The 27,452-nt window shown below is 38.0% G+C and overlaps 1 protein-coding gene across 1 annotated transcript; it reads right to left on the bottom strand.

Annotated features, from left to right (window-relative positions):
- LOC139934696 (uncharacterized) lies at nucleotides 1-27,098 on the bottom strand. The gene is made up of 5 exons (XM_071929057.1): nucleotides 26,915-27,098; nucleotides 15,474-15,708; nucleotides 9,890-10,095; nucleotides 7,753-7,875; nucleotides 1-6,820 (listed from the first exon to the last, which is right to left on the bottom strand). The coding sequence occupies exons 1-5, from the start codon at nucleotides 26,991-26,993 to the stop codon at nucleotides 6,246-6,248; spliced, it is 1,218 nt and encodes a 405-aa protein (XP_071785158.1). The 5' UTR covers nucleotides 26,994-27,098; the 3' UTR covers nucleotides 1-6,245.
- Nucleotides 27,099-27,452: the final 354 nt, after the last annotated feature.

Raw genomic sequence — 27,452 nt, 5'->3', positions numbered from 1 at the left:
GTCCCATTGTGAAAAGTATTACCAAACCGAGGCTTGAAGGGAAAAAAGTCAGGTACCTCTTGGTTGTCTAGGGTGTTTACGGATGCTATTGTATACAAGGTGCAAGACAAGGATGGTGAGCAGCATGATTAAGCCGTTGAGTTCACAAAGAGTTAGCACTCGTCTTATCTCGAGTTAGGACAAGTAACTCGTCCTAACTTAGGATTAATCTTAAGGTCTGCATGCTACAGTGCAGGGTTGGGACTCGTCCTTCGTCCTAAGATTAGTCTTAAGTTAGGAAGAGTTTTGTGAAATCGACGGCAGGTCTTTTAGATGTAAATTTGAATATAATTTGAAGAGTGCTTGAGCTAAGCGTTACTAGAAAACCTTGATTACAATTACCCGAACTGTTGCAAAGTTAGATAGTAATCTACCCTCACGATGAATACCAACACTTTCTAAGCTAAGTAGCCCTTTGGAAAAAAGTGGTTGTTATCATGGAATCTTAAAGTCGTAAAATGCTCCAAGTCATCCAGCAATCAACACGTAAGCAGTTCCCTTTTTACAAATCTACAAAATAAACAGTTAAATATTTCTACAATGCATGCAAATTCTTTCTTCAAAAAATGTGCAAAAAAGTACATTTTGTAAAAAGTACAAAAACAAAGATCCTACTATTTCACACTGATTGTATTAAAAAAAAAAATGATAACCTTTGTTTGTAATTTGTAAGCTTACAACTCCAGTTCCCAGAAGAAAAAATAAAAAACCCCAAAACATTACTTCACTGTTTATTAAGCTATAGCTATTTTTGTTTGCCTGTGATTCTTTCTCATATTTTAAAGTGGTGGGAATCTGGCTTTAAGGGAAGGTACACGTTTGGTAATTACTCAAAACAAGTATTAACTTAAAAACTGACTTGGGAACGAGCAGTGGAGAGCTATTGATAGTATAAAACATTGTGAGACTTGGCTCCCTCTGAAGTAGCATAGATTTTGAGAAAGAGGTAATTTCTCACTAAATTAATGAAAGATTTCTAGCCAGAAGTCTTTCATTCCTATCTGAAAGAACACAATTTTGTCAAACAAGGGTGTTTTTTTTCTATCATAATTTTCTCCCAACTTCGATGACCAATCTATACCAAATATTCACAGGCTTGTTATTATGGTTATGATGGAATACACCAAGTGAGAAGACTGGTCTTTGACAATCACCAAACGTGTACATTCCCTTTAAAGGGAGGGTCATAGATTGGTAAATATCCCAAAGATGACCATAAAACTTTACTTGCTGAAAGCACCGAAGATGTTGATAGTATAACCTATTTTGAGAAAAGGATTCGCTTGAACTATTTGGAAAATTTTCGGATAATGCTCTTGGATAATTTTTCGACCCAAAACATTTGAAATTGAGAATCGATTCATGCTTTGATTGTTCTCAGATTTCTAAAGATTAAGATTCATTCATGATTGGATCAACAAGAGATGCAGTTGGTACCCCTGTTATTCGGGGTTCTTGTAAAAATACTGTGACCATTTTATTTTGCTGTTTTTTTCAGCGAGTAGAAATTTTCACAGGCGAATTTTGTCTGTTTTGAATTACATTCACACAAAAACACCAATGTGTGACCCAACCTTTATGATGACCTAGAGGAACCTAGGCCCAAGTCTGTGTCAACTTTTCAAAGAAATGTTGTCCAATAATGTTACAGTGCTGCTGACAGTAAGTAAATAACTAACAAAAATATAGCCATTCTCTAAACACACGCGCACCTTGAATACAAAAAGTGATTACTGGCATATTATCATGTGCAATGCTTTTTCTCTTAAAAATTTCACATCGTGATTACTATATATAATAATAATTATCATTACGTTAAAAACAGATTACACAAGGTCAAAGGTCATTTATTTGCGAACCTTAGACCTGAGGCTACTTACTGATTTTGTGGCATCATTTCTTAGTCAAGTGAGCGAAGGGTTATAGATACATACCAACACTACACAACAAAATAATGAGAAATGTGCCGAACAACAAGCTTTCAGTGCTTGGGTCAATGGGAGACTTTGGGACACTAGGTGGCAGCAGACTTACCAGGTAAATTGCCATTGTTTACGTAGTTCTGAGCATGCAGGCATTACCGAAAACAATGGATTTTACCTGGTAAGCCTGCTGCCACCTAGCGTCCCAAAAGTCCCCTATTGTCTTTTCGCTCATCCCCAGCGCCTTGCTTTAACCAAAGGCGCTGGGATGGGCAAACGTATCATGCACTGTCATTGGGTTAATAATGCGCAGTCCCATCATGCGTCACACTCACACACTGCACCATATATATATATATGCACTGTACGCATGACCTACTTCCTGAACAAGAATCTGTGCAAGCGATTAGCCCATCCCAGCAGTCCTGGATAGACTGGCCGCTGGGGCCGAGCGAATACTGTCTTTACATACAGCAATGGATAATGTGACAATGTGTACACAGTTACTTAACACTGATACGCAAGAAGCGTCACTCATGTAATTTCTCATTTTGCACTTTTTTTTCTTCTTTTTTTCCCCTCCCTGTATTTTAAACAACAACTACCTTTAATGAATACTTTACGGGACAGTTACGCCTTGAAGATTATGTAGTATGTTTATAATTAATTAGATTGACAATCAGTCAAACAAGCATAGCTGCTGATGGTATTTCAATAAAGGAACACATTTCCTTGGATGGTCGAGTTGGTCTTTGAAAAGCATATGGGTAGAAAGTTGTAAAAGTAGAATACAATGATCCACACAAACATGCCTAGAAAACGCACGGTTTTCCTTTTACCTCATCGACTAACACGGTCGGCAATTGGGAGAACATTTTTATGACTCCCATAAATGGCCGGCCGTGTTAGTCCACAGAGTAAAAGGAAAACCCTGCAAATTTGAGGCAAATTTGTGTGGATCATTGTATTCTACTTTTTAAACATCTTTCTGCCCATATCCATTTTATAACAAACGGTTACAAACACTTTTTATAGACCAACTTGTCCGATCGCAACGTGTTCCTTTAAGACCTGTTATTCTATTGTCTAACATCAGGGGCCAATTTCATAGAGCTGCAAGCACGAAAATAGCGTGCTTATTTTACACATGTTACTGGCAAAAATTTCATGCCATATACATTGCTTGTGACTGGTATTTAGCTGTTGTTTACTTAGCATAACGATTGAGTGGAGTTTGGCCGGTTATCTGATTTTACTATACAAGGGTGTTTTTGCTTAAGCAAAATTGTTTGCTTAAGCAGCTCTATGAAATTGGGCCCAGAGGATTATTCAAATCAACAAGTATTTACTCCGTTCCATAAACACTGTCAACATAAGTTAAATATAACCGCATAGCAGAGTGTAGTTTGAACTACTAATTTTACTAATTTTACTGCTGTGTGGCTGAGTGCTGTCTACTGCTAGAATCTTTTATGAAATAATACAAGTTTTCTCTCTGTCATCGTCAACTTGCAATAATATATCTGAATGAATCATAGAGTTATATATAAGAACTAGAGAGCGCACTTGCCTATATACGCGCCCCGGCATGCGCCCAGGCGGCCATTTTCTAAGTTGACAAAACTGGCATCTCACAGCGTGTGTTTGTGGGGCCATTTTTTAAGTTGAACAAACACCATCGCGTGAGCGTTCAATAAAAAAAGACCTCAAACTTGTATTTCATATTCAACGCGCGTGCAGAATGACGCGCTTGTCATCTTGCGGTCCCGTGGCTTTTGTGCACGAAGCATTACTCGTGCGCCCTCTAGTTCTTATATATAACTCTATGGAATGAATACAACCTACATATACCACTAACTACCAATACACATGCGATGCTTTGTCAAGTTTATAACTAACAAAGGTTAAAGCCATTGAACACTTTTGGTAAACAGAACTTTCCAAAGGCCCACACTTTGTGTATCACAAATTGTACGTAAAATAACAAACCTGTGAAAATTTAGGCTCAATCAGTCATCGGAGGTGGGAGAAAATAACGGGAAAACCCACCCACATTTCGCCGTGTCATGACACGTGTTTAAAATAAATCCGTAATTCTCGATATCGAGAATTGATAATTATTAAAACGTTTTCTCAAAAAGTAAAGCATTTTATGAAATACTATTTCAAGAGAAGCCTTCCACCATTACCTACTGTAAACCCTGTAAATTATTTGGAAATCTGTGAACTTTTTTCTTTCTTTTCTGTTCCGAAAGTGTGTAATGGCTTTAAGTTAAGCATTGCTTTAGAAAAATACATTAACTGAATACTTTCACAATCTCGACAAGAATTGTTACAATTAATACTGGTAAAATGCTAGGGCTATATGAATAAAATCCATTAACAATTTTTCAAATTAATTCAATATCAAATTTGTATTTTACTTTTACGTAACTTTTATTTTCTTGGCTATAATATTTTTTTATTTACCCGTACACAAAGGGAAATAACAGAAAAGAAGTTTCAGCAAGTACCTTGATAGAAATAAGTAATTAATTTGAGAAGAAACAAAAAAAGGAAAAGAAAGATGGGGGTAACTTTGTGTTCATTCAAAGTAGCACGGTTGTATTGAAGTTTGCCACAGTGACCACGTGGGCGCTTCATCAATCATTTCTATATTCCCCTGCAGCACAAAAGTGTGTATAAATCTGTAATGATATTAGACACGTATTATCTATTTCAGCATAAATGCTTCTACACCTGGAAATAAAAAAACGCAGTAATTGTTGACCCAAAAAATTCACTTCGCTATACAAACAAACATTTCTGTTACCTATTAAATTTGATTGTTACCCATTTCTGTTACCGTAAGGTTTGATACCAAGGCCCAATTTCATAGAGCTGCTTAAGCAAAAGATTTGCTTAAGCACGAAAATAGCTTGCTTATTTTTACACATTTTACTGGCAAAAATTTCATGCCATGTACATTGCTTGTGACTAATATTTAGCTGTTGTTTACTTAGCATAACAATTGAGTGGAGTCTTAGCCGGTAATCTTATTTTACAAAGCAAATTTGTTTGCTTAAGCAGCTCTATGAAATTGGGCCCAAGTGGTATAGCGGAAATCACAGTCGCGTCTTTTTATGAGGGGTGCATGATTCAGGCAAAGGAAATGATGTGCCTCATGAAGGTAATCTCAACAATACTGTGCAAGTTAAAATAACACGTTGCCTTGGATCAGACGAGTTGGTATATAAAAACCGTTTGACACCGTTTGTTATGAAATGCATATGGTTAGAATTGTTTATAAGTAGAATACAATGATCCACACAAGTATCACTCAAAATTGCACGGTTTTCCTTTTACGTCGCGAACGAACACGGTCGGCCATTAATGGAAGTCAAGTCAAAAATTTGACTCCCATAATGGCCGGCCGTGTAAGTCGACGATGTAAGAAGAAAACCATGCAAATTCGAGGCATATTTGTGTAGACCATTGTATTCTACTTTTACAACATCTTTCTACCCATATCCATTTGATAACAAACGGTTACAGAACACTTTTCAAAGAAAAACTTGACCGATCCAAGGCAACGTGTTCCTTTAAAAGAAATTTATTCGGTGCAGGTCATGGTTTGGAATAATTATTTGTGCATCTTTTGTTCACCGATCTGTTTCATAATATTCTAAATTAAGATTTATGAGATTTTTTTGTGCGAGATTTACAGAAACTATTGATGAACACATAAAGAGAAAGTGTCAGTAGGATAACACACTGTACAAAAAAAAACAAATTAAAAATATTTCAGTGGAGTGAAACTACAAGGGCTGAGGAAATAAACTAGAGACAATCTAGTAATAGACCAAAGTTGCTTTACAATTTTGTATGGGCTTACAAAGCAGCGGCAATAGTTATGGTCAACAGAAAACAAGATACCAAGCCGAAATACAATGTATTGTATGCTTTGGTTGGTCCCCTGTTGATTGTTTTGCATAAGTTTCCGCATGGCATCCATAAGAATGTGGATTCTGAAAATTGCAAATTGACTTAATCCTAAAGTAAAGACAACATTGTCTGACTGTATCAATTTTTGAAAGACCTGTTTAACTGTTTGTGGATAAACTTTCAACTTATGATCGGGGGAATATAGTTTGTAGGCAGGAGAACAGAAACAAAGATGACATTTGATAATAAGTAATAAATACCCTGTATGGCATCCTATGGCAGAGCGCTTAAATGCTTGATCCCTTTATTTGTACGATCAATTTTAATTGAAAGGTTTCTTTCCTCTACCCCCTCCACCGTCTAGACCTTGTGGGGGAACTCCATACGCCCGTTGTCGTGGTTGTACGCCACGCTGTATCCGCCGTTCTGCAGTGAGGGGTACATGGGCGGATAGTTGGGGTACGGCGACCCCCTATTGATCCCATTCATACTGTGCTGGTGTGGGTGTGTGTAGCCCTGCTGCGGCAGGTGCTGGTGCGAGTGCTGGTGGGGGAGGGACCCCATGCCATTCATGCCGTTCATGCTGCCGTTCATGCTGCGATCAGCGGCGCTGCCATTCATCCCGTGCAGGCCTTCATACATCCGGCTGTGTAGTCCCGGCATGGGATGCATCCCCCCAGGCATGCCGTTTGTCGTCGAGGCAGAAGACGAGTATGAAGAGTAATTGGAGTTGTGGGATGGGTAAGAACCTGGCCGAGGAGTTGGGGGTGTTCGATACTGCTTGGAGTCGTCGTCTCCACCTTTCCGGCAGCAGCAGCAACACGCGATGCAGGTGATGAAGATGATTAGGATGAGAAGGCCGATGGCACCACCAATCGTTGCCACGACACCAAGGCCTAATCTCTCTATCCCGATCTCAATGAAGTTACTTGGTTCTGGAAACAGAGAGAAACAATCCTGTTAGATACATGTTGTAATATTGATCAGCACTGATGTTTCTATCCCTTTTCAATTAATCACGGCTGGCAGTGCAAGGTTTCTGACACTTTCAGGGCGCCATGATGAGCAAGATCTACTAGGCAACATCATAGAGTGGCGCTTGGTAGGCATCATGCAAATTGAACAGTTCATTGTATGTTGGAGTCTATTTTGACTGGTGTTGTTAGTTTGGTACTTCTGCTTAAAAATGTTATCTGACTTGCATCAACTCCTGTTAAATCCCCAACCATTTCTGCTCAGACTGTACTGATTGGTAATTTAAGAAACATGATCAGTGTTGTAAAATGTATTCTAGTCAAACTAACAGTTAAGCCTTGTCTTGAACCTCATTTTGTCCTTAGATCACACAGATTTTATGACCCTGTCTTTGCTCTGGAGCCCCCTAAAAGCACTGCACACCTTTGGTAATTTGTTAAAGACCAGTTTTCACACTTGGTATATCTCAACATATGCATAAAATAACAAAACTGTGAAATTTTTGACTCAATTGGTCATCGAAGTTGCGAGAGAATAATGGAAGTTAAAAAACCCATGTCGCACAAGTTGTGTGCTTTCAGATGATTTCGAGACCCCAGCTGAGGTCTCAAATTCAATTCAAATATTTAAGTGATAAATTACTTCTTTCTAAAAAACTGTTACTTCCGAGGGAGCCGTGTATCACAATGTTTCATACTACATGTATAAACAGTTCTCCACTGCTCGCTACCAAATAAGTTTGTATGCTAACTTATATTTTGAGTAATTACCAATAGTGGCCAGTGCCTTTAAACATATCCCCAAGTATCAATTTAAGATCCTGTGCACCCTTTGCAGAATAAGCAGCCCGACCTCTAACCAGTGAAATTCTTGGCCTAGTTTCTGATCTTACCTGCCATGCACAATGCATGAGCTTCATCTGAGTCGTCATTACAGTTAGGGACACCATTACATGTCAGTGCTTCATCGATGCACATACTGTTGTCTACGCAACGGAAACAGTCATCGGAGCCTTCTGGGAAATACACAAAAATAGAAAAAGAAACTCCAAATTAACAAAGTCAGTCATGGAGAAAGGTTTAATATGATCTGGTTAATTGTTCCACAATGAAGGAGCTGCAAAAGTAAACGATCTCTCACCACAACTATAACACACGATAACTGCTTGGTGAAAGAAAATGTACTGTAAAAACAATAGTTACAATGGAAACAATAGTAACCATGGAAACAATAGTTACCATGGAAACAATAGTTACCATGGAAACAACAATTACAATGGGAACTTTTTTTGTACTAAACAATATTACTATACCTCACACATATTCATGACCGAGAGTCGAGTTCTCACAGGTCCATTCAACATCACGTGCCAGTTGATATCTTTGCTTCACATGTACCTACTGTACCAAGCGCGCGCACGAGTATTCACACACAAGGTAAATGCGCATTCAAGTAGACTAACACTTGGGCAGCTCGGGCGTAAGTCTACATTGTACTTGCACAGGCCTGGAATTTCACCTTTGAAAGGGCAAGGCCATATTTATTTTGCAAAGTGCACTTCCATTGGAAAATCACTTCCAAGGGGAAACTTTTAAAGGGGCACCAAGGTCAAGACCTCTGTGGCCTGCGTATTTTCACGAAACTCATCGCAAGTAGCGACGCATCGTAGGGTTTGCGATGCGTCGCAGACCTCAAACCTGTCGCGGCTGCGATGAGATCTACAATCCATTTTACCAAACGCGTCATAAGCGTGACGAGTCGCAACTCAAACCATTTTCACTCATAATAAAAACAACCCTTTGGACGAGGATGAACTGCTAAAGTTCTGCGGCTGTTTTATGTTGTATACAACTTGTTCATGAAACAGTCATGTATTATAGTTCATTCATGATAGCAGACACTCAAAAAAATTCTGGTGTCTTCCCAATTTGTTCATGGAAGTTACGTGTGGTAATTTTGTGTCCTTTAATGCATTTTGTGCATAACCACATGAAACATCGCATTCTTATGACAACCCTTGGGTAGTCGTAACTAACGACGTGTTCTTCCTCGTTGTCAAGGAACTTAAACGTATCCGACACATCGTAACTTTGATGGAATCGTTTTTATACGCATCGCAACTTACGACGTGTAACCGGTCGCAACTTGCGTCTGCCGCGCATCACAGCGTTCATAAAATCGGGGGCTGGCCAGTGTGCATTTACCAAGTGCGTAACGGGGCAGCCCGGGCGATAGTCTACTTGACATGCGCTTTACGATCATGGAACTGTTCCCTGGGTATTGTACACATGCACGAACATTGCTCTAGCGACATCCAACACATGAACAAACTTATCATGGTGCACTTTACTTGCTCCAAATAATATTGTTCCTGTAACTGAATATGTATGAAGTACAGTAAAATATATATAACATGGTTTATTTCGGGTGAACAGTCAATATGAGCTCCCCTCGTTATTTGAAGTTGACAAACTAGTTCCCTCGGGAAATAGATTTTGCCAAGGGAACTTGTTTGTCAACTTTCAAATTTTGGGAAACTATCATCAACTATTCACCTTTAAAGGATTCGGGTACTTTTCCAAAATGTCCACAGATTTACATTAAACTTACATGTTTTGAAGATAATGATAGTCGAAAGCTTCCCTTCAAATATTACTAACTAACTGGTTGTGTAGTTTTTGAGAAATGAGTAAAACAAGTCACAAAATAATTTTGGTCTCATGAGATTTTAGCATGTAAAATCCCCTCAACCAGTTATGACATTATACCAAAACGTTAAGACGTTTTTACGTTAATACGTTTTTACATGCTAAAACTGAGACGAAAATTATTACTTTTACTCATTTCTCAAAAACTACAGCACCTCAGTAAGTAAAATTTCAAGGGAAGCTTTCTACCATCATAATCTTCAAACTGTGTAAGTTTAATGTAAATCTGTGGACATTGTGTTTTTTGTTAAAAAAAAGTACATTTACCCTTGAAACCAGCATATTTCTATATTTCAGATCCCAAGATAGGGCTTGGCTTACCCTGTGGTGGCTTGTACGAGGTGTAGACTAGCTTGACACCAGCATCCGCTGAGCTTATGCCATCTGTAAGGAATCGAATGGTCACCACATTGCTGTAGGACTGGTAGTCTTTAGGGAAGATGCCTGTGCCTCCGCAGTACGTCATCTCTGGCTGGAGTATTCCATTCTTGATCACGTAGATGTTGCCCGACTCATAGACCATGAACCTAGTACAAAGGGAGAGTATTTGAATGATTTGAAATGGGGTGGCAATACTTTTACTTTGTCTGACATTGTAGTGTGGAGGCAATTAATAAGTCATGATACTGAAGTTGTAAAAACTTAAAGGCAGTGGATACTATTGGTAATTTTTCAAAATAATTATTATCATAAAACCTGTCTTGATTACGAGTATTGGGGAGAGGTTGATAGTATACAACATTGTGAAACAGCTCCCTCTGAAGTGATGTTGGTTTCAAGAAAGTAGTAATCTTCCATGAATTTGATTTTGAGACCTCAAGTTTAGAATTTAAGGTCTCGAAATCAAGCATCTGAAAGTACACAACTTTGTGTGACAAAGGGTGTTTTTTCTTTCATTATTATCTTGCAACTTCGATGACCAATTGAGCTCAAATTTCCACAGGTTTGTTATTTTATGCATAGGTTGAGATACACCAAGTGAGAAGACTGGTCATGGACAATTCCATTAGTGTCTATTGTCTTTCAAGGAACACGTTGCCTTGGATCGGTCGAGTTGGTCTTTGAAAAGCGTTTTGTGACCGTTTGTTATAAAATGCATTGGTTAGAAAGATGATGTAAAAGTAGAATACAATGATCTACACAAACATGCCTCCAAATTGCATGGTTTTCTTTTTACCTCGTCCAATAACACAGTCGGCTATTTCTGTTTGACTCCCATAAACGGCCGACCGTGATAGTTGGCGACATAAAAAGAAAACCGTGCAATTTTGAGTGATACTTGTGTGGATCATTATATTCTACTTTTACAACATCTTTCTAACCATATACATTTCATAACAAATGGTTTTAAATGCTTTTTATAGACCAACTCGTCCGATCCAAGGCAACGTGTTCCTTTAACATTATCAATCCCCCAAAAGGCTAACACAAGAAAAAATGTGGTAGCACTGTTCCCAGACATTGATTTTTTAGTGAAGTCAGAAAACATAGGCTATAAAATCAGCTATTTGTGAGCAGTAGGTAACAAGTTCAATCAAATAATAATATGATGAACATAAACACCCTTAAAATTACACATCTCCATATTTTAATGTACACTTCTGGTTTTGACAGGGAGTGCAGGGTCGAACCAGGACACTAAAATACATAATGAACTCGATCACAAGCTCGTTCCTAGAGGTGATCGATCTCACCGCGCCATTTTTTCCCAGCATGCATTGCTCGATCATAACCCCTGAAACCCATCTACATTGTAGCATTATATATTGGATACTTTATAAAGTGATGTACTATGTAACTTAAAGGAAGTTTAAATGACATCCCATATTTACTCTGGTCATACATTATTGCTGACTGAAATTGTTTCACAGGCAGCCATTTTAATAAAATATGACCAAGCAATGTGCACGGCTTACAACTGTACACAAGATCTCACGTCTCTCACTCAGAAGTGTAATAAAATTCCTATCAGAGTATTTAAAAACACCATGAAATGATGTTCGCTGGTAATGTGGTTAATAAGACAAAAAAATGGTGCAGGTTTTGTCAGTGGTTTTGTGCATTAAATTTTAATATTCATACTGATCTAACATGGATACAATAGTATTTCAACTGAACTGTGAGCGCAAAGCTTGCCAGCGAGAAGCCTGTTTACCACAATTATACCACAAATGTAATACTCTACAATCTGGCTGTTCAGAATGGTTTTGTCTTAAAATGAATATAAACAAATTAAAAATATAAAGGTGGGGTTGGGGGGTAAAACAAAAAAAGGATTTCTGTTTACAGTGGAGAAATAGCATTCCTGACTACATTAGGTGTATCCAACTGCAAGTTTTAAAAGCAATTCAACAACATCGGGTCTTCATTTTGTTTGTCTGCTGTTTTCTTGATTTGTGAAAGAAATATTTTTTCTTTTTAGGATTACATGTAATGAAGTACACGTATTACAAGATAATTAATGCCAGGCTCATAAAAAACAATCTTGACCCTGCACAAGAACGTACCCCCCCCTGCTACACAGATGTCAAATTTCTTGTGAGTACCTAAATCAAATGGACCCATTTTAATGATGCTAAATGAAAGCTTTAAATGATACTGAATGAATGCAATTGAAAATGGTGCCCTTAGAAATCAATATGAAGCGTTCACTAGCACGCCTTACTAGCATCGGTCCTTCATCATCTTGAATTATATTAAACGATCAGTTCACACAGACCAATGCCAATGAAAACATCTGATTGAGGGATTGACTACGAACTCAAATTATCATAATTGTTCCTACACGACAACCATTTTTATTTCCCAGGCCGTTTCTCACAGCATCCACATGTATACGTGTACAGTCCTGCCCAAATAGGTAAACACTGAATCATGCCCTGCCCTGCTTATTGAAATGTCTCTGCGTACGACTCTACGCTGAACCCTGAATCATCATCTCCTTGGGGGTGCAACCACCTTAAAATGATGCAGAGAACATGTACAGAGTTATTAGCATAAATGCATGACATCCAGATTTACTGTATTAATCCAATTGGCGCTTTCATTGAATCATTTACTAGCTGGTCATTAGCATAAATGCATGAATTGAGTGTATGTCAATCATCATCAAATATCTGGTTGGTTGTGCATGGTTCTAGAAGTAGAAATGAAACAAATTCTGATTTGGGTACTCTGTCCTTCATTTTTTGATGAACCATTTCAATTTGGAAAGATCCTGTTGCTGTTGGAAAATAGACTTTGGCTGCAATGGTAGAAGGATTCAAATGAACAATTTTGGTGGTTCCCAAAGTTTAAGCAAGGTTTCCAAGGTAAAATAAGTGTTACTATTGAGGTGCGCTTATTTTCTAATTATAGATAGTCCTCATGGACGCGGGGAAAAATAACAAGTCTCCAACCTAATGTTAGATTAAGTGGGTGTGCTACAACATACATTCACATGTACATTGTGTACAATGCAACCCTCGAAGGTCAAAAATTGTGTCCCCAACTTTTCAGATGGAACTTCAGCTTAGTTTCAAGCAGTTCAACACTGCAAATTATCAAGTCCTAACTAATGCATTTTGACACCAAGTACCTGTACATACATTGTACATTGTAGGCCTATATTTACATGGTTTTCCTGGCTGCAACTTGGGGTTTTTCTCTTCCGAATGTTTCTGTCAAACATTTGGGAGAGTTAGTGATGAGGAAGGCGGGAGAAACCACCTACAATGCCCCCCCCCCCCCTAAAAAGAGAATGTTTGTAAAAAAAAAAATTCAGCCCAGCTGAGATGAAGGTAATCACACTCCTTTGTCATGCTCTGAAGGTAACGCATGCCTCTGTCATGCCTGTTGTTTACCCGATGGTCAGCAGATGTCGTTCAGAAGGAATGCTTTCAACTTTAGGACAAGGACATTGGCATTCTTAATTTTCTCTTTTAGAAAAAAAATTTTTAAAGAGGTAGGCCTATTGGCTGTTATTTGCGCATTTTTGGCTGCAATTCGCATCAGACCGACACTACCTTGTGCATGAGCGGAGAACCCACAAACCTGATGATCTTAGTTCAAAATTGATCTGAAGCGTAATTTAAAACTTTAAGGATACCCTGTTTTACCTTTACTCTTCTGAGGTGAACAGTACTACAGAAAGTAGGCATACATAATACATATAATATGTATGAGCGCCAAATAACTAAACTAAAACTTAAATAAAATTTTTTTAACTTTAGTAAAACAAAAATTAAACCAATCTCGCTTGTACTGATTCGTACATATTACATGAAACTAAACTTGTCCCAATTTCGAATTCCAGCAATTGTGCATTGCGTCTGGATAGGAATTTAATATGACCAACATTGGTGTTGGCCCCCCCAGTAAATGCATTCTCACTTTCTGGTTCACTCTGTCTGTCCCTGCAACTGACAAAGGAGCCAGCTTTTAATTAACTCTTTCATTAAAACAGAAGTGCAGTGTAATTAATTGCTACTTTGGATAATAAGCAAGCATTTGAGATTAAAGACAATGGACACTATTGTTAATTGTCAAAGACAAGTCTTCTCACTTGGTGTATTTCAACATAGGCATAAAATAACAAACCTGTGAAAATTTAAGCTCAATTGGTCATCGAAGTTGCGAGATAATAATGAAAGAAAAAACACCCTGTGTCACACAAACTTGTGTGCTTTCAGATGCTTGATTTTGAGACCGCAAATTCTTAACTTGAGGTCTCGAAATCAAATTCGTGGAAAATTACTTCTTTCTCGCAAACTATGTCACTTCAGAGGGAGCCATTTCTCAGAATGTTTTATACTAACAACCTCTCTCCATAACTCATAATCAAGTAAGGTTTTTAATGCTAATAATTATTTTGAGTAATCACTAATAGTGTCCACTGCCTTTAAAATACCTTACATTTACACTTTCATTAATTCAAGAAAACCCCATTCACACAATTTGTGAGCTGAAAAATTGATTTTCAAGGATGTTAGAATTCAGAACAACAGTCATCTTCGATCTGACATAATGTCCATTGTACAGACATACAACACAAGTGCATAAAGAAATCAGAGTTTTTTTTGCATTACTATTTGTTTTTTCTAAAGGAGTCAATACTGTCCCTTTATCTTTTAAGTATGCAAACAACAAATGACCTTTCAGTCCTAAGCTACATTGTACATGGTGCAAACCAAAGCCTAGTGCAACCAGAGAGAAATGATGTGCAACCATGGATAAAACATGGACAGGCCATGAAAGGGGTCTCCCAGTAAGCTAAAGATCCTTGGGTTTGGAAGTCCAAACAAGAGAGCTAATGTATGATAATTGTTCAGTATGTGGTCAAGTGTTAAATGTCTGGTGTGCAGGGCCCAATTTCATAGAGCTGCTAAGCACAAAAATTTGCTTAAAGCATGAAATTTCTCCCTTGATAAAAACAGGATTACCAACCAATTTTCCAAGTGACTTTTAGGGTTTAAGCAAACATCAGCTGAAGACCAATAACTGACAACATGAAACAAATGGAAATTCTGGTGGTAATCCTGTTTTTATCAAGGATGAAATTTCATGCTTTAAGCAAATTTTTGTGCTTAGCAGCTCTATGAAATTGGGCCCAGATGTGGTCTTCTCATCTATCACATCTATTGCCAAGAACCCACATCCATGAACCCACAAAGCATTATTGAACAAATTGCTCTCAACCCACATGAGTGAATGCACTGCAATCAGGGTGTAGGGAACTTTTTACCAAGCTGTTAGGGCCGTTAAAAATAATGTATTCTGTAGTTTTTACATTAATACGACTCTCTCGATAGGCAAAACAAATTATGAAGGAATAACCTATGAAAGGGAAACTGACTGGGTATCAGTTAAATGAAACCCCAATTAATGGCTGTAGAATAATAAGGTCTTTGACCTAGACTTCACCAACCTGTCAGCATCAGAGCGGCATTGGTTGTGCGCCCTGTCAAATCCGGGCGCCAGGTCAAAATAGTCGAAGCGTATGTTGATGCGCCGTCCGGGCTGTGTGTTAATTGTAAATGTACAGTCCTTGTTACCCGCGTACGGAACACTTTCTACGTTCATGTGTGAGTAGACCCTCCCCGAGACATCACTGACGTTTTTGGGCAAGCACATGAAGGAGGGGTTAGCATCTTGAATATATGCTGTGGAAATAAGGAGGAAAAACATTTGTAAATAACATAGACAATTTCCTTTTAAGGTAATGCTACCAACAGTTTCACTATCTACAGTACATACACCTGTTCACCGAAAAACACTCTTGAAATAGCACAAACTTGACATCTCCAAAGGCTGGTAAATTTGTCTTAATTTTTAGAGGGGCTTGGGTGAAGTTAAACGGTTAGGGGGGGGGGGGTGGTTGGTGGCAATGGTACATTCTGTTCATAGAACCATAGAGAAAACAGAACACTGCTGCTCACATACCAAAAACCTGTGAACAAGACCACATGTCCATCCTTACACAACTTCAATGGCTGTAAAATTACATTGCACGCATGGAAAGCTATGGATGACAACTCGACCTCCATGACACATTCTTTAAAGACAATGGACACTATTGGTAATTGTCAAAGATCAGTCTTCTCACTTGGTGTATCTCAACATATGCATACAATAACAAACCTATGAAAATTTGAGCTCAATTGGTTGACGAAGTTGCGAGATAACTATGGGAGAAAAAAACACCCTTGTCACACAAAGTTGTGTGCTTGTAGTGCTTAATTTCGAGACCTCAAATTCTAAATCTGAGGTCTCAAAATCAAATTAGTGTAAAATTACTTCTTTCTCGAAAACTACTTCACTTCAGAGGGAGCCGTTTCTCACAATGTTTGATACTATCAACCTCTCCCCATTACATGTTACCAAGTAAGGTGTTATGCTTATAATTATTTTGAGTAATTACCAAACCTGTATCCTCTTTAAAACAGTCCCTAAACCTATGTAGTACTGTACTGTTTACAAGGAGATCATGCTTTTTCAGATTATCATTCTCAAACTCTGGAACTCTAAATCCATAATCCAAGCTACATTTTTAAAAGCATTTCTTAACACAAACTCTCACTTATGTATGTTGTGTTTATCCACTTGTTTTTGTTTTTAACCAATGCACTAAATTTACAATTACATGAAGGTTGTTAAATGTAAATGTAGTCCTACATGGAAATTGGGTGTTGTGTAAGGACTTCCCTAATCCCTTTTTTCATATTAAACCCCTAATTCCCATAATCCAGCTTGTTAAGTTGTTAGTCCATGAATACGGCAGAATTCATCTTCTTCAGTTGCATTACAAAGAGGATCAATCCGTTGATTCTGATAGTTATTTTCACTGGAAATCCCAACCCCATTGGTCTTTGTGTACTCAGGTGTCCCTGCTGTGTACAAAAACAATTTAGAGAATTGGTAGCTTGGTAAAGCATGGGAGGAAAGAGGATGACCCATGACCCCCAAAGATCTCCCTGCTTAAAGGCAGTGGACACTATTGGTAATTACTCAAAATAATTATACAGCATAAAACCTTACGTGGTAATGAGGTAATGAGTAATGGGGAAAAGTTGATAGTATAAAACATTGTGAGAAATGGCTCCCTCTGAAACGACAGAGTGTTCGAGAAAGAAGTAATTTTCCATGAAATTGATTTCGAGACCTCAAGTTTAGAATTTGAGGTCTCGAAATCAAGCATCTGAAAGCAGCTTCGTGTGACAACGGTGTTTTTTTCTTTCCTTGCAACTTCGATGACCAATTGAGCTCTAATTTTCACAGGTTTGTTATTTAATGCATATATGTTGAGAATACACCAAGTGAGAACATTGGTCTGTGACAATAACCAATAGTGTCCAGTGTCTTTAAGACCCAGGGGAGGGGTAGAAACAGGGGAATGCAAATGAGAAATGGGAAGTCCAACCCACATGAGAAGCTTACTGGAATGCCTTGTACTTTGTACAGGAATGCTGGTAGAAATAGAGTGGTAAAATTGTCCATCAATCAATCTCTTGGTTCACAGATGGTGTACATAGAACTAATTATGCTAGTATGGCTACACTGCATGTTGTGTACACTTTATGCACAGTGCACTACAAACAAGAATGTGGTCTAATGCCCTAAAGCAATAGTACACTGATGATGTAGAACAGCACTGTCTGGTACTCTTAAACAAATTGCATTATTCTAGTACTATATACACATGAAGTTCAAATAGTAATTTTAAAGTGTAGTGAACATAATACACGATGTAGCCTTAGAGATCAAGGCATTCTTACAATACATGTAAATGGATTGAACAAACAACAACATCGAACAAAATTGAAGTTGAAATAAATTTATAATCTGTCTATTCCCTTCATTAAAAGTCTAGAGTGTACTTTTATGAAATAAAAAAATAGTGGATATAACCCTAACAAAGTAAGCTTAAAGACACTGGACACACTAATGGTAATAGACTGTGCAAGTCTCGCGCATATTGTGGTCCCAATCTAATGGAGTTTTACGTTGGGGAGATTTCGTTTCAGCCATGACTTTAGTTTAACGTAACTGATGACCATAAAAATTGCATATGTTGTTGGAAATGTAATACTAATTAACAACATAAAATAAAAGTACAAATAAATTCAACGAAATAACGATGAAAAACCGATATGAAAACTTTACTTCAGGTCAAGTTACTTGAAAAAAAGTAAGAATTTTTGCCCATCTCTGATTGCACAAACCTTACGAAGACGCTTGTTTTGTTCGCGAGGGGTGAACAGCCTTTTCATGTGTCATTTAAGCATCAGCTCCCCATTAAAACTGCATCACGCATTAATCCAACGCCCTCGCGAACATTGTGCGCACCCGTAAAACCTAGCTTTTGATAATTTCACAATCGGGCGTAAATTGGCAACAGGGGTTTAAATATTTTTTTAGATCAAATAGTCATCCTTGTCCCAGAATTTTCCTTTTGTCTATTATACATAAACTACATGTTTAATCGATTAATTGCATAAATGCTAAATTAAACAAGCTCTTATGAGTATTTTTGTTGTTCAAATTTGGTATTTAGAATAATTTAAAGCAAAGATTTGATTTGATAAAAACAAGTTTTTTTGTTTGTAGTGTTTTCTCGCTCCGGTGCGCGCGAGACTTGCAGTCTATTGTCAAAGACCAGTCTTCTCACTTCCTGTTTTCTCAACATGCATAAACTAACAATCCTGTGAAAGTTTGAGCTTGATTGGTTATCGAAGTTGCAAGATAATAGTGAAAGAAAAAACACCCTCGCCAGCGAAGTTATGTGCTTTCAGATGTTGATTTTGACACCTCAAAATCTAATTCTGAGGTCTCGAAATCAAATTCGTGGAAATTGACTTTTCTTGGGGGAACCATTTCTCACAATGTAAGTAAGGTTTTATGCTAGTAATTATTTTGAGTAATAACCAATAGTGTCCACTGCCCTTAAATGTAAATTATGCTCTTTTTTCTCCCAAACATAATAACACCATAATTACACACAGTAATGTATTTTGCTGGAACTCTTTGAACGTAGCATGATTTGTCGAAAAACACTCTTTCACAACCATCAATTCCACATCTATTCTAAGAAACAAAGGACAGATTCATGAGCAAGACAAAGGGTTCTTCAGACTGCTCTCTGGCCTACCCTTGAATAACCAAAAAACGCCCCAAGGAATATTAAGGCATAGTTGTGGTAGAAGTAGTGTATTTGTGAATAATCTTGCCCGACGTTGACCAAGACATTTACGCTCTCTGCCTCTACCCCGACCGCCTCGATGAGTCACACACAGTCATCCACCATGGCATCATAAGTGCCTTTCTAATGCTAATGAGGAAACATGAATCCTTCAGGCAAGAAACGTCTGTAACAATTGAGTTTGTTACTGAGGTGTCGATGGAGGAATATTATTGACAAAAAATGTTCGGCGAGATCAGACACAATAATTTACCCTTTTTGTTTATTTTCAGTAAAATACTTTCACTTAACAATTATTATATTTAGGCCTACACCAAATAAAAATCAAAGTAGTATCAAAATCCATGTTAAAGGATATCCTGACACACGTACATTAAATCCTTTGAAATCAAAATACCATTTTAGCGATACTTAACATCAGACTGTCCACATTATAATAATTTTCCAAAGTAGGAAGTAATTTAGGATCATTTCCAACAACTTACTTTTGTTTTTGAGTCCTATTTGGGTTTTTTTCTACACAAAGACAAATTTCCAAATTGTATAAATTTATTACAATTTCACACAAAAAATTAAGAAGGGAAAAAAAAAAAAAAAAATCTTCTTGAAATGACAGGAAATCCAAATTGAAACCAACCCCCTTCTTATGAATGTAACAATTTATATTTCCAAGGGGGTGCACAACACACTGAAGAAAAACTATTGAAGTATTTCACGGATGTCCGCCGGCCCTTAAAAATCCTTGCTCTTTCCTCCGTATGCAGGAAAATAATGTAATACCAAGCCCAACCAAGGCGTCAGGCAACCTAGGTCAGGGAGGAAAAACAATAAGCCGTAGGAAATCTACCCCTTGGTTATGTTAACACATCCATGGGATGAACTAGAAATTCAAAACAGCGTGTCTTGTTTTAGCTGCTGGGTTGAATAAATGCATACACCATTCCGTCGATATTTCTTTCTTAAAGGTGTGGGTGAAGTCGATATTTCTTTCTTAAAGGTGTTGGAACAAACCCTGGATTTTTCAAGAGACCTATCTCAGTACACTACAGCAATGCCAATGTCTGATCTAAAATGGGTGCCCATCGGAATTTATTCCCCAATAAAAGTTGAATTTGATCCGACTAACATGTTACATGTATTGCATTCACATTGCTTAAATCTTTTTTTGAGGAAACAGTAAATGGGTACCAATGCAAAACCAAACCTAAAACAAGTAGCCTGCATGCCCCCTATGGTACCGTAGGGAATGTCTAAACAAACTGCATACCTCTACCCCAAAAAAATCAAATTTAAACAATTTCAAGGCCTATGAAATTAGGAAAGTTAACGAATTAAGAATCTCGTAAGGGATAGAATGAGTGCATGTTCATTTTAACATGCCTACCACAATAAGCAAATTATGCTTGACAAAAAAGCAAGAGTACAACAGAGGTGGGCCTGGAGTGCAAGAGTAAACATGTCTACACAACTGCAATCTAGGTAACCCAGCAGTGATGCTTAAATCAACTTTCCTTGGCACTGTGCTGCTGGATTAATATTCCAAGCCAAACAAGATCCTCTGGTTTATGTGGCAAAGGATACAAATTGAAGGTTTGTGAACACAAAGGCTGCTCACCTGCAATGCTTTGACAAAAGCTTGTCAAATTGGACAGCTTGTAATGATGTCAATTGCCCACCCATTGTCCCCGGTGACAATAGACTCAGTTAACCATGAAACCTCAGCCAAAATAAACAACCCTATGTTCATGCTGCTTTTTTGCAAATCCAGCTCTTTCCTTTTTTCTCCCAGTTCTGACTTTGTGATTCTTTCGCTTGAATCCTGAAAGTGCAACGTTCGGTGTAAAAAAGAAAGCATGCTGGATAAATCCACGACTGTAGCTGTACAAACATGCGTATTGTACAAACATGACAATTGCCTTAATAAGCCTACAAGTATGTGACTGAAAAACTGAATTGAAGGTTTTTTCTTCCCTTGTCCAAACATCTGAAAACTTGGGAGTTCTCTACAAAAATAATGACAAATATAGAAACTCAACATTAAAACCAGTACAGTCACAAATCCTTCTCCAATTTACCAAAGTGAAGTTATCAGAAAGACTTATATGCACAAAAAACATCAACATTACAGGGTATCACAATCTTTGTCAATGGCTGAACGATTTGGTGCATGAGGTAACATTAGGGAACAGGACATTGCCTGAATTAGGCCACACACTAGCCAAACTAAGAAAACCAAAAAGTTTTTACTTTTTCTTCTTCTGGATTAACTCTTCACATCCTTAAAAAAAAAACCCAAAACACATGTAAAACAAAAAGGAGACCTGCTGCTTGCAAATAATGCATTCGCCACTTCATGAAAACGCTCAACTCAGTCACAGCATTTAATAATAATAACAATAAGTAGTTATTTTCCACAAACTTTATTTTGAGACCTGAGCAGATTTAGAATTTGAGGTCTCGAAACCAAGCATCTGAAAGCACACAACTTCGTGTGACAAGGGTGTTTTTTTCTGTCATTATTATCTCGCAACTTCGATGACCGATTGAGCTCAAATTTTCACAGGTTTGTTGTTTGTGCATAATGTTGGGATACACCAACTGAGAAGACTAGTCTTTGACAGTTACCAAAAGTGTCCAGTGTCTTTAAGTTATATAGCAAGTTATGGAATTACCACGAAAACATTTTGATTTAATATCAACACACATGTAACAACAGAGACCATCCCAGGGTTTCAGATGAAAAACATTTCTGAGCAATACATGCATGTACAGTACTGTACATGTAGGACGGCTGTGCCTTTTCATTGAGTTTATGAAGTGAGTTTTTAGAATAATGTTTGCTTCAATTTTGGGGAACATTAGAAAACAGTAGCCTAATAATCTTTTTTGTTTCCTACTTGTTTGTATTTAAATACTGAAGCTTTGTGGTTGGACAGGAATTAGGAAGAAGTGTACAGTTCTACATGATTGAGAAAAACCCCAAATTGGGAAAAGAAGCCCACACAATCAGGTAGCAACTGAAAAACTGACTCAAATGCATAGGCTCTACAGTCAGAGGTAGGATGTGAACTGGGGTCCACAGAGTGAAAGGCAAGGGAAGAAAAAAAACAAACAATGAGCCAACCTGATCCCTAAACTTGACTTGAATCCAACAGCTTTTTTATCAAATTAATATATATAACAAGGTTTTATAATAATACTAATGTGTTGCCAACAAATATGTCACTGAATATTTGTTACTAACCTCGCTACCATGGGAAGCGCGCCGTATCACCCGCTAGCTCTGCATACTCAACACATGTACGTCTCTAACACCTGGGAGGGAAACTCCGATCCGTGTCTTTGATTGGCTATCATATACGTGCAAAATTTGAAACGCTGGCGTCTTCAAAAAGCTCTTTGTGCCGAAACGTATGCATATAATGATGTAATTATATAGTTATTAACTTTGGGTAACACTTCCAGGGGGTTATGATCGAGCCAGGCATGCTGGGAAAAAATGGCGCGACGAGATCGATCACCCCTGGGAACGAGGTTGATGCAGTGCATACTCCAAAGGAATGTGTGGTGTACCCAATGTATGGTCTACTTGTAAACGCACCAACTAAATACGCAGAACACAAACATTTCAATCGTTTTGACATAAAGAAAAAGTTTGGCCATTTTTGTGCAAAGTGTAGAAATTACACATTGTTGGTTAAGATTTTTTGAAATGAGGTAAATAGAATAAGGTGATTGCAAATTGCTTAGAACCAAACAACAGGGTTGAAATGTCAGGCCATTAACTGATTTCTTTTTTTACAATAAAGCCAAGAAGTTTTCCTTTTGACCAGTTGTGTGCAGTGTTGTAGCTAGGACATTTTTAGTGGTGGGCGCAGCTAAATTTAAACTTGGTCAGAAATTGCGAGCAGTGCGCACGTACTTTGTTGTAAGGATTGTTTTCAGGGCTAAATATTAACATTCCAATCGTGCCAAATGCACATTATGTAAGATTCAAGAGTCACAATTTTTAAGTATAATGACAATTGTTATTACAAAAATGTGTAAATACAAAATAATTGTGATGCATTTGTTGTGAACAGACTGTTTTTGAAATAGTTTCTGCTGTTTGCTTGTTGTAATCCCGCCGCGATAAAGTTGAACTTGAACTTTGAAGGTGGAGTAACTGTCTCGATAGTCTCAGGTACAGTTTCATTCTCAGCACTAACTGAAGCTGCACGAGATACTTTTATATCATCTTCCCATCTTGTTGCGTTTTCCAAAAAAGTCGTCCAGCTTACCGTACGTTGCGAGGCCATCTTAAAATTTACACAGATCTCATTCAAGTTAAAAACCCAGCGCGCTCACACGTGTGGGCGAAGCGAACGTGTTTACATGCCTACAGCCGGGACACGCGAACTCGTACACTAGACTTTACACAGCCCTTGTACTGTTGTGTGGCGATACTGTTTGTGTGTACATGGAATGTGTGAAATCCCCGCGAAAACCTCACGACTAGACTTGTAGTGCACTCTAGGGTCTACCACAGCGCGCGCTAGTGTACACCACATGTACATACATACATCGTGTACATGTGCACGGTACCAGCACTGCTGTCACACTGTACTATAGTTCGTCCAATAAAAACGTCAGGGCACATTTCACGAAGACAACTTCACAAGATGGCAAGAGGCAAGTTACGTAGGAAAACACGTTTGAGGTTTTTATTGCTCGTAATTCTGGCTCAAAAAAATTACAAACTGCATTTAAAATGACAAAACACGAAAAAAAAATGACTATTTGTTACTAACCTCGCTACCATGGGAAGCGCGCCGTATCACCCGCTAGCTCTGCATACTCAACACATGTACGTCTCTAACACCTGGGAGGGAAACTCCGATCCGTGTCTTTGATTGGCTATCATATACGTGCAAAATTTGAAACGCTGGCGTCTTCAAAAAGCTCTTTGTGCCGAAACGTATGCATATAATGATGTAATTATATAGTTATTAACTTTGGGTAACACTTCCAGGGGGTTATGATCGAGCCAGGCATGCTGGGAAAAAATGGCGCGACGAGATCGATCACCCCTGGGAACGAGGTTGATGCAGTGCATACTCCAAAGGAATGTGTGGTGTACCCAATGTATGGTCTACTTGTAAACGCACCAACTAAATACGCAGAACACAAACATTTCAATCGTTTTGACATAAAGAAAAAGTTTGGCCATTTTTGTGCAAAGTGTAGAAATTACACATTGTTGGTTAAGATTTTTTGAAATGAGGTAAATAGAATAAGGTGATTGCAAATTGCTTAGAACCAAACAACAGGGTTGAAATGTCAGGCCATTAACTGATTTCTTTTTTTACAATAAAGCCAAGAAGTTTTCCTTTTGACCAGTTGTGTGCAGTGTTGTAGCTAGGACATTTTTAGTGGTGGGCGCAGCTAAATTTAAACTTGGTCAGAAATTGCGAGCAGTGCGCACGTACTTTGTTGTAAGGATTGTTTTCAGGGCTAAATATTAACATTCCAATCGTGCCAAATGCACATTATGTAAGATTCAAGAGTCACAATTTTTAAGTATAATGACAATTGTTATTACAAAAATGTGTAAATACAAAATAATTGTGATGCATTTGTTGTGAACAGACTGTTTTTGAAATAGTTTCTGCTGTTTGCTTGTTGTAATCCCGCCGCGATAAAGTTGAACTTGAACTTTGAAGGTGGAGTAACTGTCTCGATAGTCTCAGGTACAGTTTCATTCTCAGCACTAACTGAAGCTGCACGAGATACTTTTATATCATCTTCCCATCTTGTTGCGTTTTCCAAAAAAGTCGTCCAGCTTACCGTACGTTGCGAGGCCATCTTAAAATTTACACAGATCTCATTCAAGTTAAAAACCCAGCGCGCTCACACGTGTGGGCGAAGCGAACGTGTTTACATGCCTACAGCCGGGACACGCGAACTCGTACACTAGACTTTACACAGCCCTTGTACTGTTGTGTGGCGATACTGTTTGTGTGTACATGGAATGTGTGAAATCCCCGCGAAAACCTCACGACTAGACTTGTAGTGCACTCTAGGGTCTACCACAGCGCGCGCTAGTGTACACCACATGTACATACATACATCGTGTACATGTGCACGGTACCAGCACTGCTGTCACACTGTACTATAGTTCGTCCAATAAAAACGTCAGGGCACATTTCACGAAGAAAACTTCACAAGATGGCAAGAGGCAAGTTACGTAGGAAAACACGTTTGAGGTTTTTATTGCTCGTAATTCTGGCTCAAAAAAATTACAAACTGCATTTAAAATGACAAAACACGAAAAAAAAATGACTATTCTAGTCTTGCAATGTGATCAATATCAGTAGAACTTTTAATTTTTTATTAATTTTGGGGGAAATTTTGTGGTGGGCGGCAGTCTATTTTTCAGCTGAAGTGCCGGGCGGAAATTGTCAGTGCTGGGCAGGCCCGCCCACCGCCACCCACCGTGGCTACAATCCTGGTTGTGTGTTTTTATTTCCAAATTGAATGAGTTTGTGTGTGTTCGACTCTTGACCTTGACGTGCGTACAAGTTTGTGTGAGTTTACGAATTCGTAGGGGTATGAGTTGACCAATGGGTTGGCAGGGGAATCAAGTTTGCGTGTGTACCTCAAGTTTACCTGTGTCCACGCATGGATAGCACTCACAAATGAATTTTTGAGATACTGCTGACTTATATTATTAGTAATAAGATTATAATTATAATTTACACACCAAAACAAACACATACTGTTACCACGAACCCAATTAATCATGTCAATGGTAACCAACCACAACCACTCATCAAGAAAACCATTTCAATTTAGCAAAAAAAACAACGGTGCATAATTAATTTATTATAATAAAAAGGTATCTATTAATTACAATTTAAATCACAAAATCTTTGTTTGGTCAAATGGACTCATGACCGTACTCTGGCCGAGTGATTGGACGTGGACTACTCAGGTCTCTGATCCGAGTCTGACACACTTCGCAAATTGAATGATGACACATCATCATCCTGCATTGCCTTTTTAACATCCCAACAAAAATCAGAATATTCCTCCTTACCTTGCTGTGTACCATGGAGGTGCTGTATAGTGTTACAATAAGTTAAATTTTGGGATAACTTTCCGTATGGCGCCACCACTTTTTCACTCATTTTTACAAAAAGGGATATGTCAATCAGGTAAATTAGATACTATATTATTTTATTTCGAATGAAAAAGTGGTGGCGCCATACGGAAACTTTTCCAAATTTTGTATGTACATGTACAACTTTTTAATATACCCAATCTATCCAAACAATTATGATAACAATAAAAATTACATCATCCTTCTTTTCTGTGGTTTTCACATGAAGTTTTGTAAACATTTCTTCTGGAGGTAACTACAATTATAATTAATTACTTAGTATTACTTTCGGTATACCAGCAAAATAGTCTTTCTTACTGTCACCGGCAAAATATCAAAGTCCTGTCTTACCCTTATCAATAATACCAATGTCATACCAAGTAAATGACCATACCATGAGATACAAAACACACACGTTGTATTGTTGTTTATGTGTTTGTGCAGTCGATAAACCAGTCATGCCAGTCAGTGTCAAAAAACGAACGGCTAGCAATAATGTAAAAAAAAAAGAGTTAAAATCCAAACGTACCTGGCTCGTATGATTCCAATACCACAGAAGAAACACATGTTGTTAAAATTGCCGACACTAACACTACAAACCATGCCATGGTGGACGGTTAAAACAATGAGAAAACTCCGAAATTGTGTAGTAAAAATCCGTGGATCTCAGTCAGAAAAAAATATGGCCGTTCTCTTTATCAATTACATTGCATAGTCTAGCGTAGTTCGTGTCACACAAAGCGACCGCTTGTTGGTGCACGTTCCTGGCTGTCGTGAAGTGTAAGTTCGTTTATGATAACAACGTCAGATAAACTATGCGCATTTTTAGCGCAGCGGAAGCGTTTCCCGCAGAGTACCAGCCAAAATTTTCATTCAAGAAAACCACTGAGAAGGTTCAACCAACTAAACTCCATGGTTCAAAGTCAAACTATTCAACAAAGCGTAGTGCCTTCCGCTTTAGGTGTTATACGTTTTCGGGATAACTTAATCTAGATGAATCAATTAATTAAAACAATTTTGTGTTCCAAATTCAATACAAATCTACTTTGAAGTGTAAAACCATTGAG

This window comes from Asterias amurensis, chromosome 3 (genome assembly GCF_032118995.1).
Source record: "Asterias amurensis chromosome 3, ASM3211899v1".
NCBI classification, from domain to species: Eukaryota; Metazoa; Echinodermata; class Asteroidea; order Forcipulatida; family Asteriidae; genus Asterias; species Asterias amurensis.
Note: the sequence above shows the minus strand (reverse complement) of the source record. Positions and strands in the feature narration are given on the sequence as shown.

Coding starts and splice junctions, on each gene's coding strand:
- LOC139934696 (XM_071929057.1), bottom strand. CDS start 26,993: ATGGCATGGTTTGTAGTGTTAGTGTCGGCAATTTTAACAACATGTGTT. Junction 15,709..26,914: donor ATTGGAATCATACGAGCCAG/GTACGTTTGGAT, acceptor TTATTTCCACAG/CATATATTCAAGATGCTAAC. Junction 10,096..15,473: donor TGCCGCTCTGATGCTGACAG/GTTGGTGAAGTC, acceptor CCTTTGTACTAG/GTTCATGGTCTATGAGTCGG.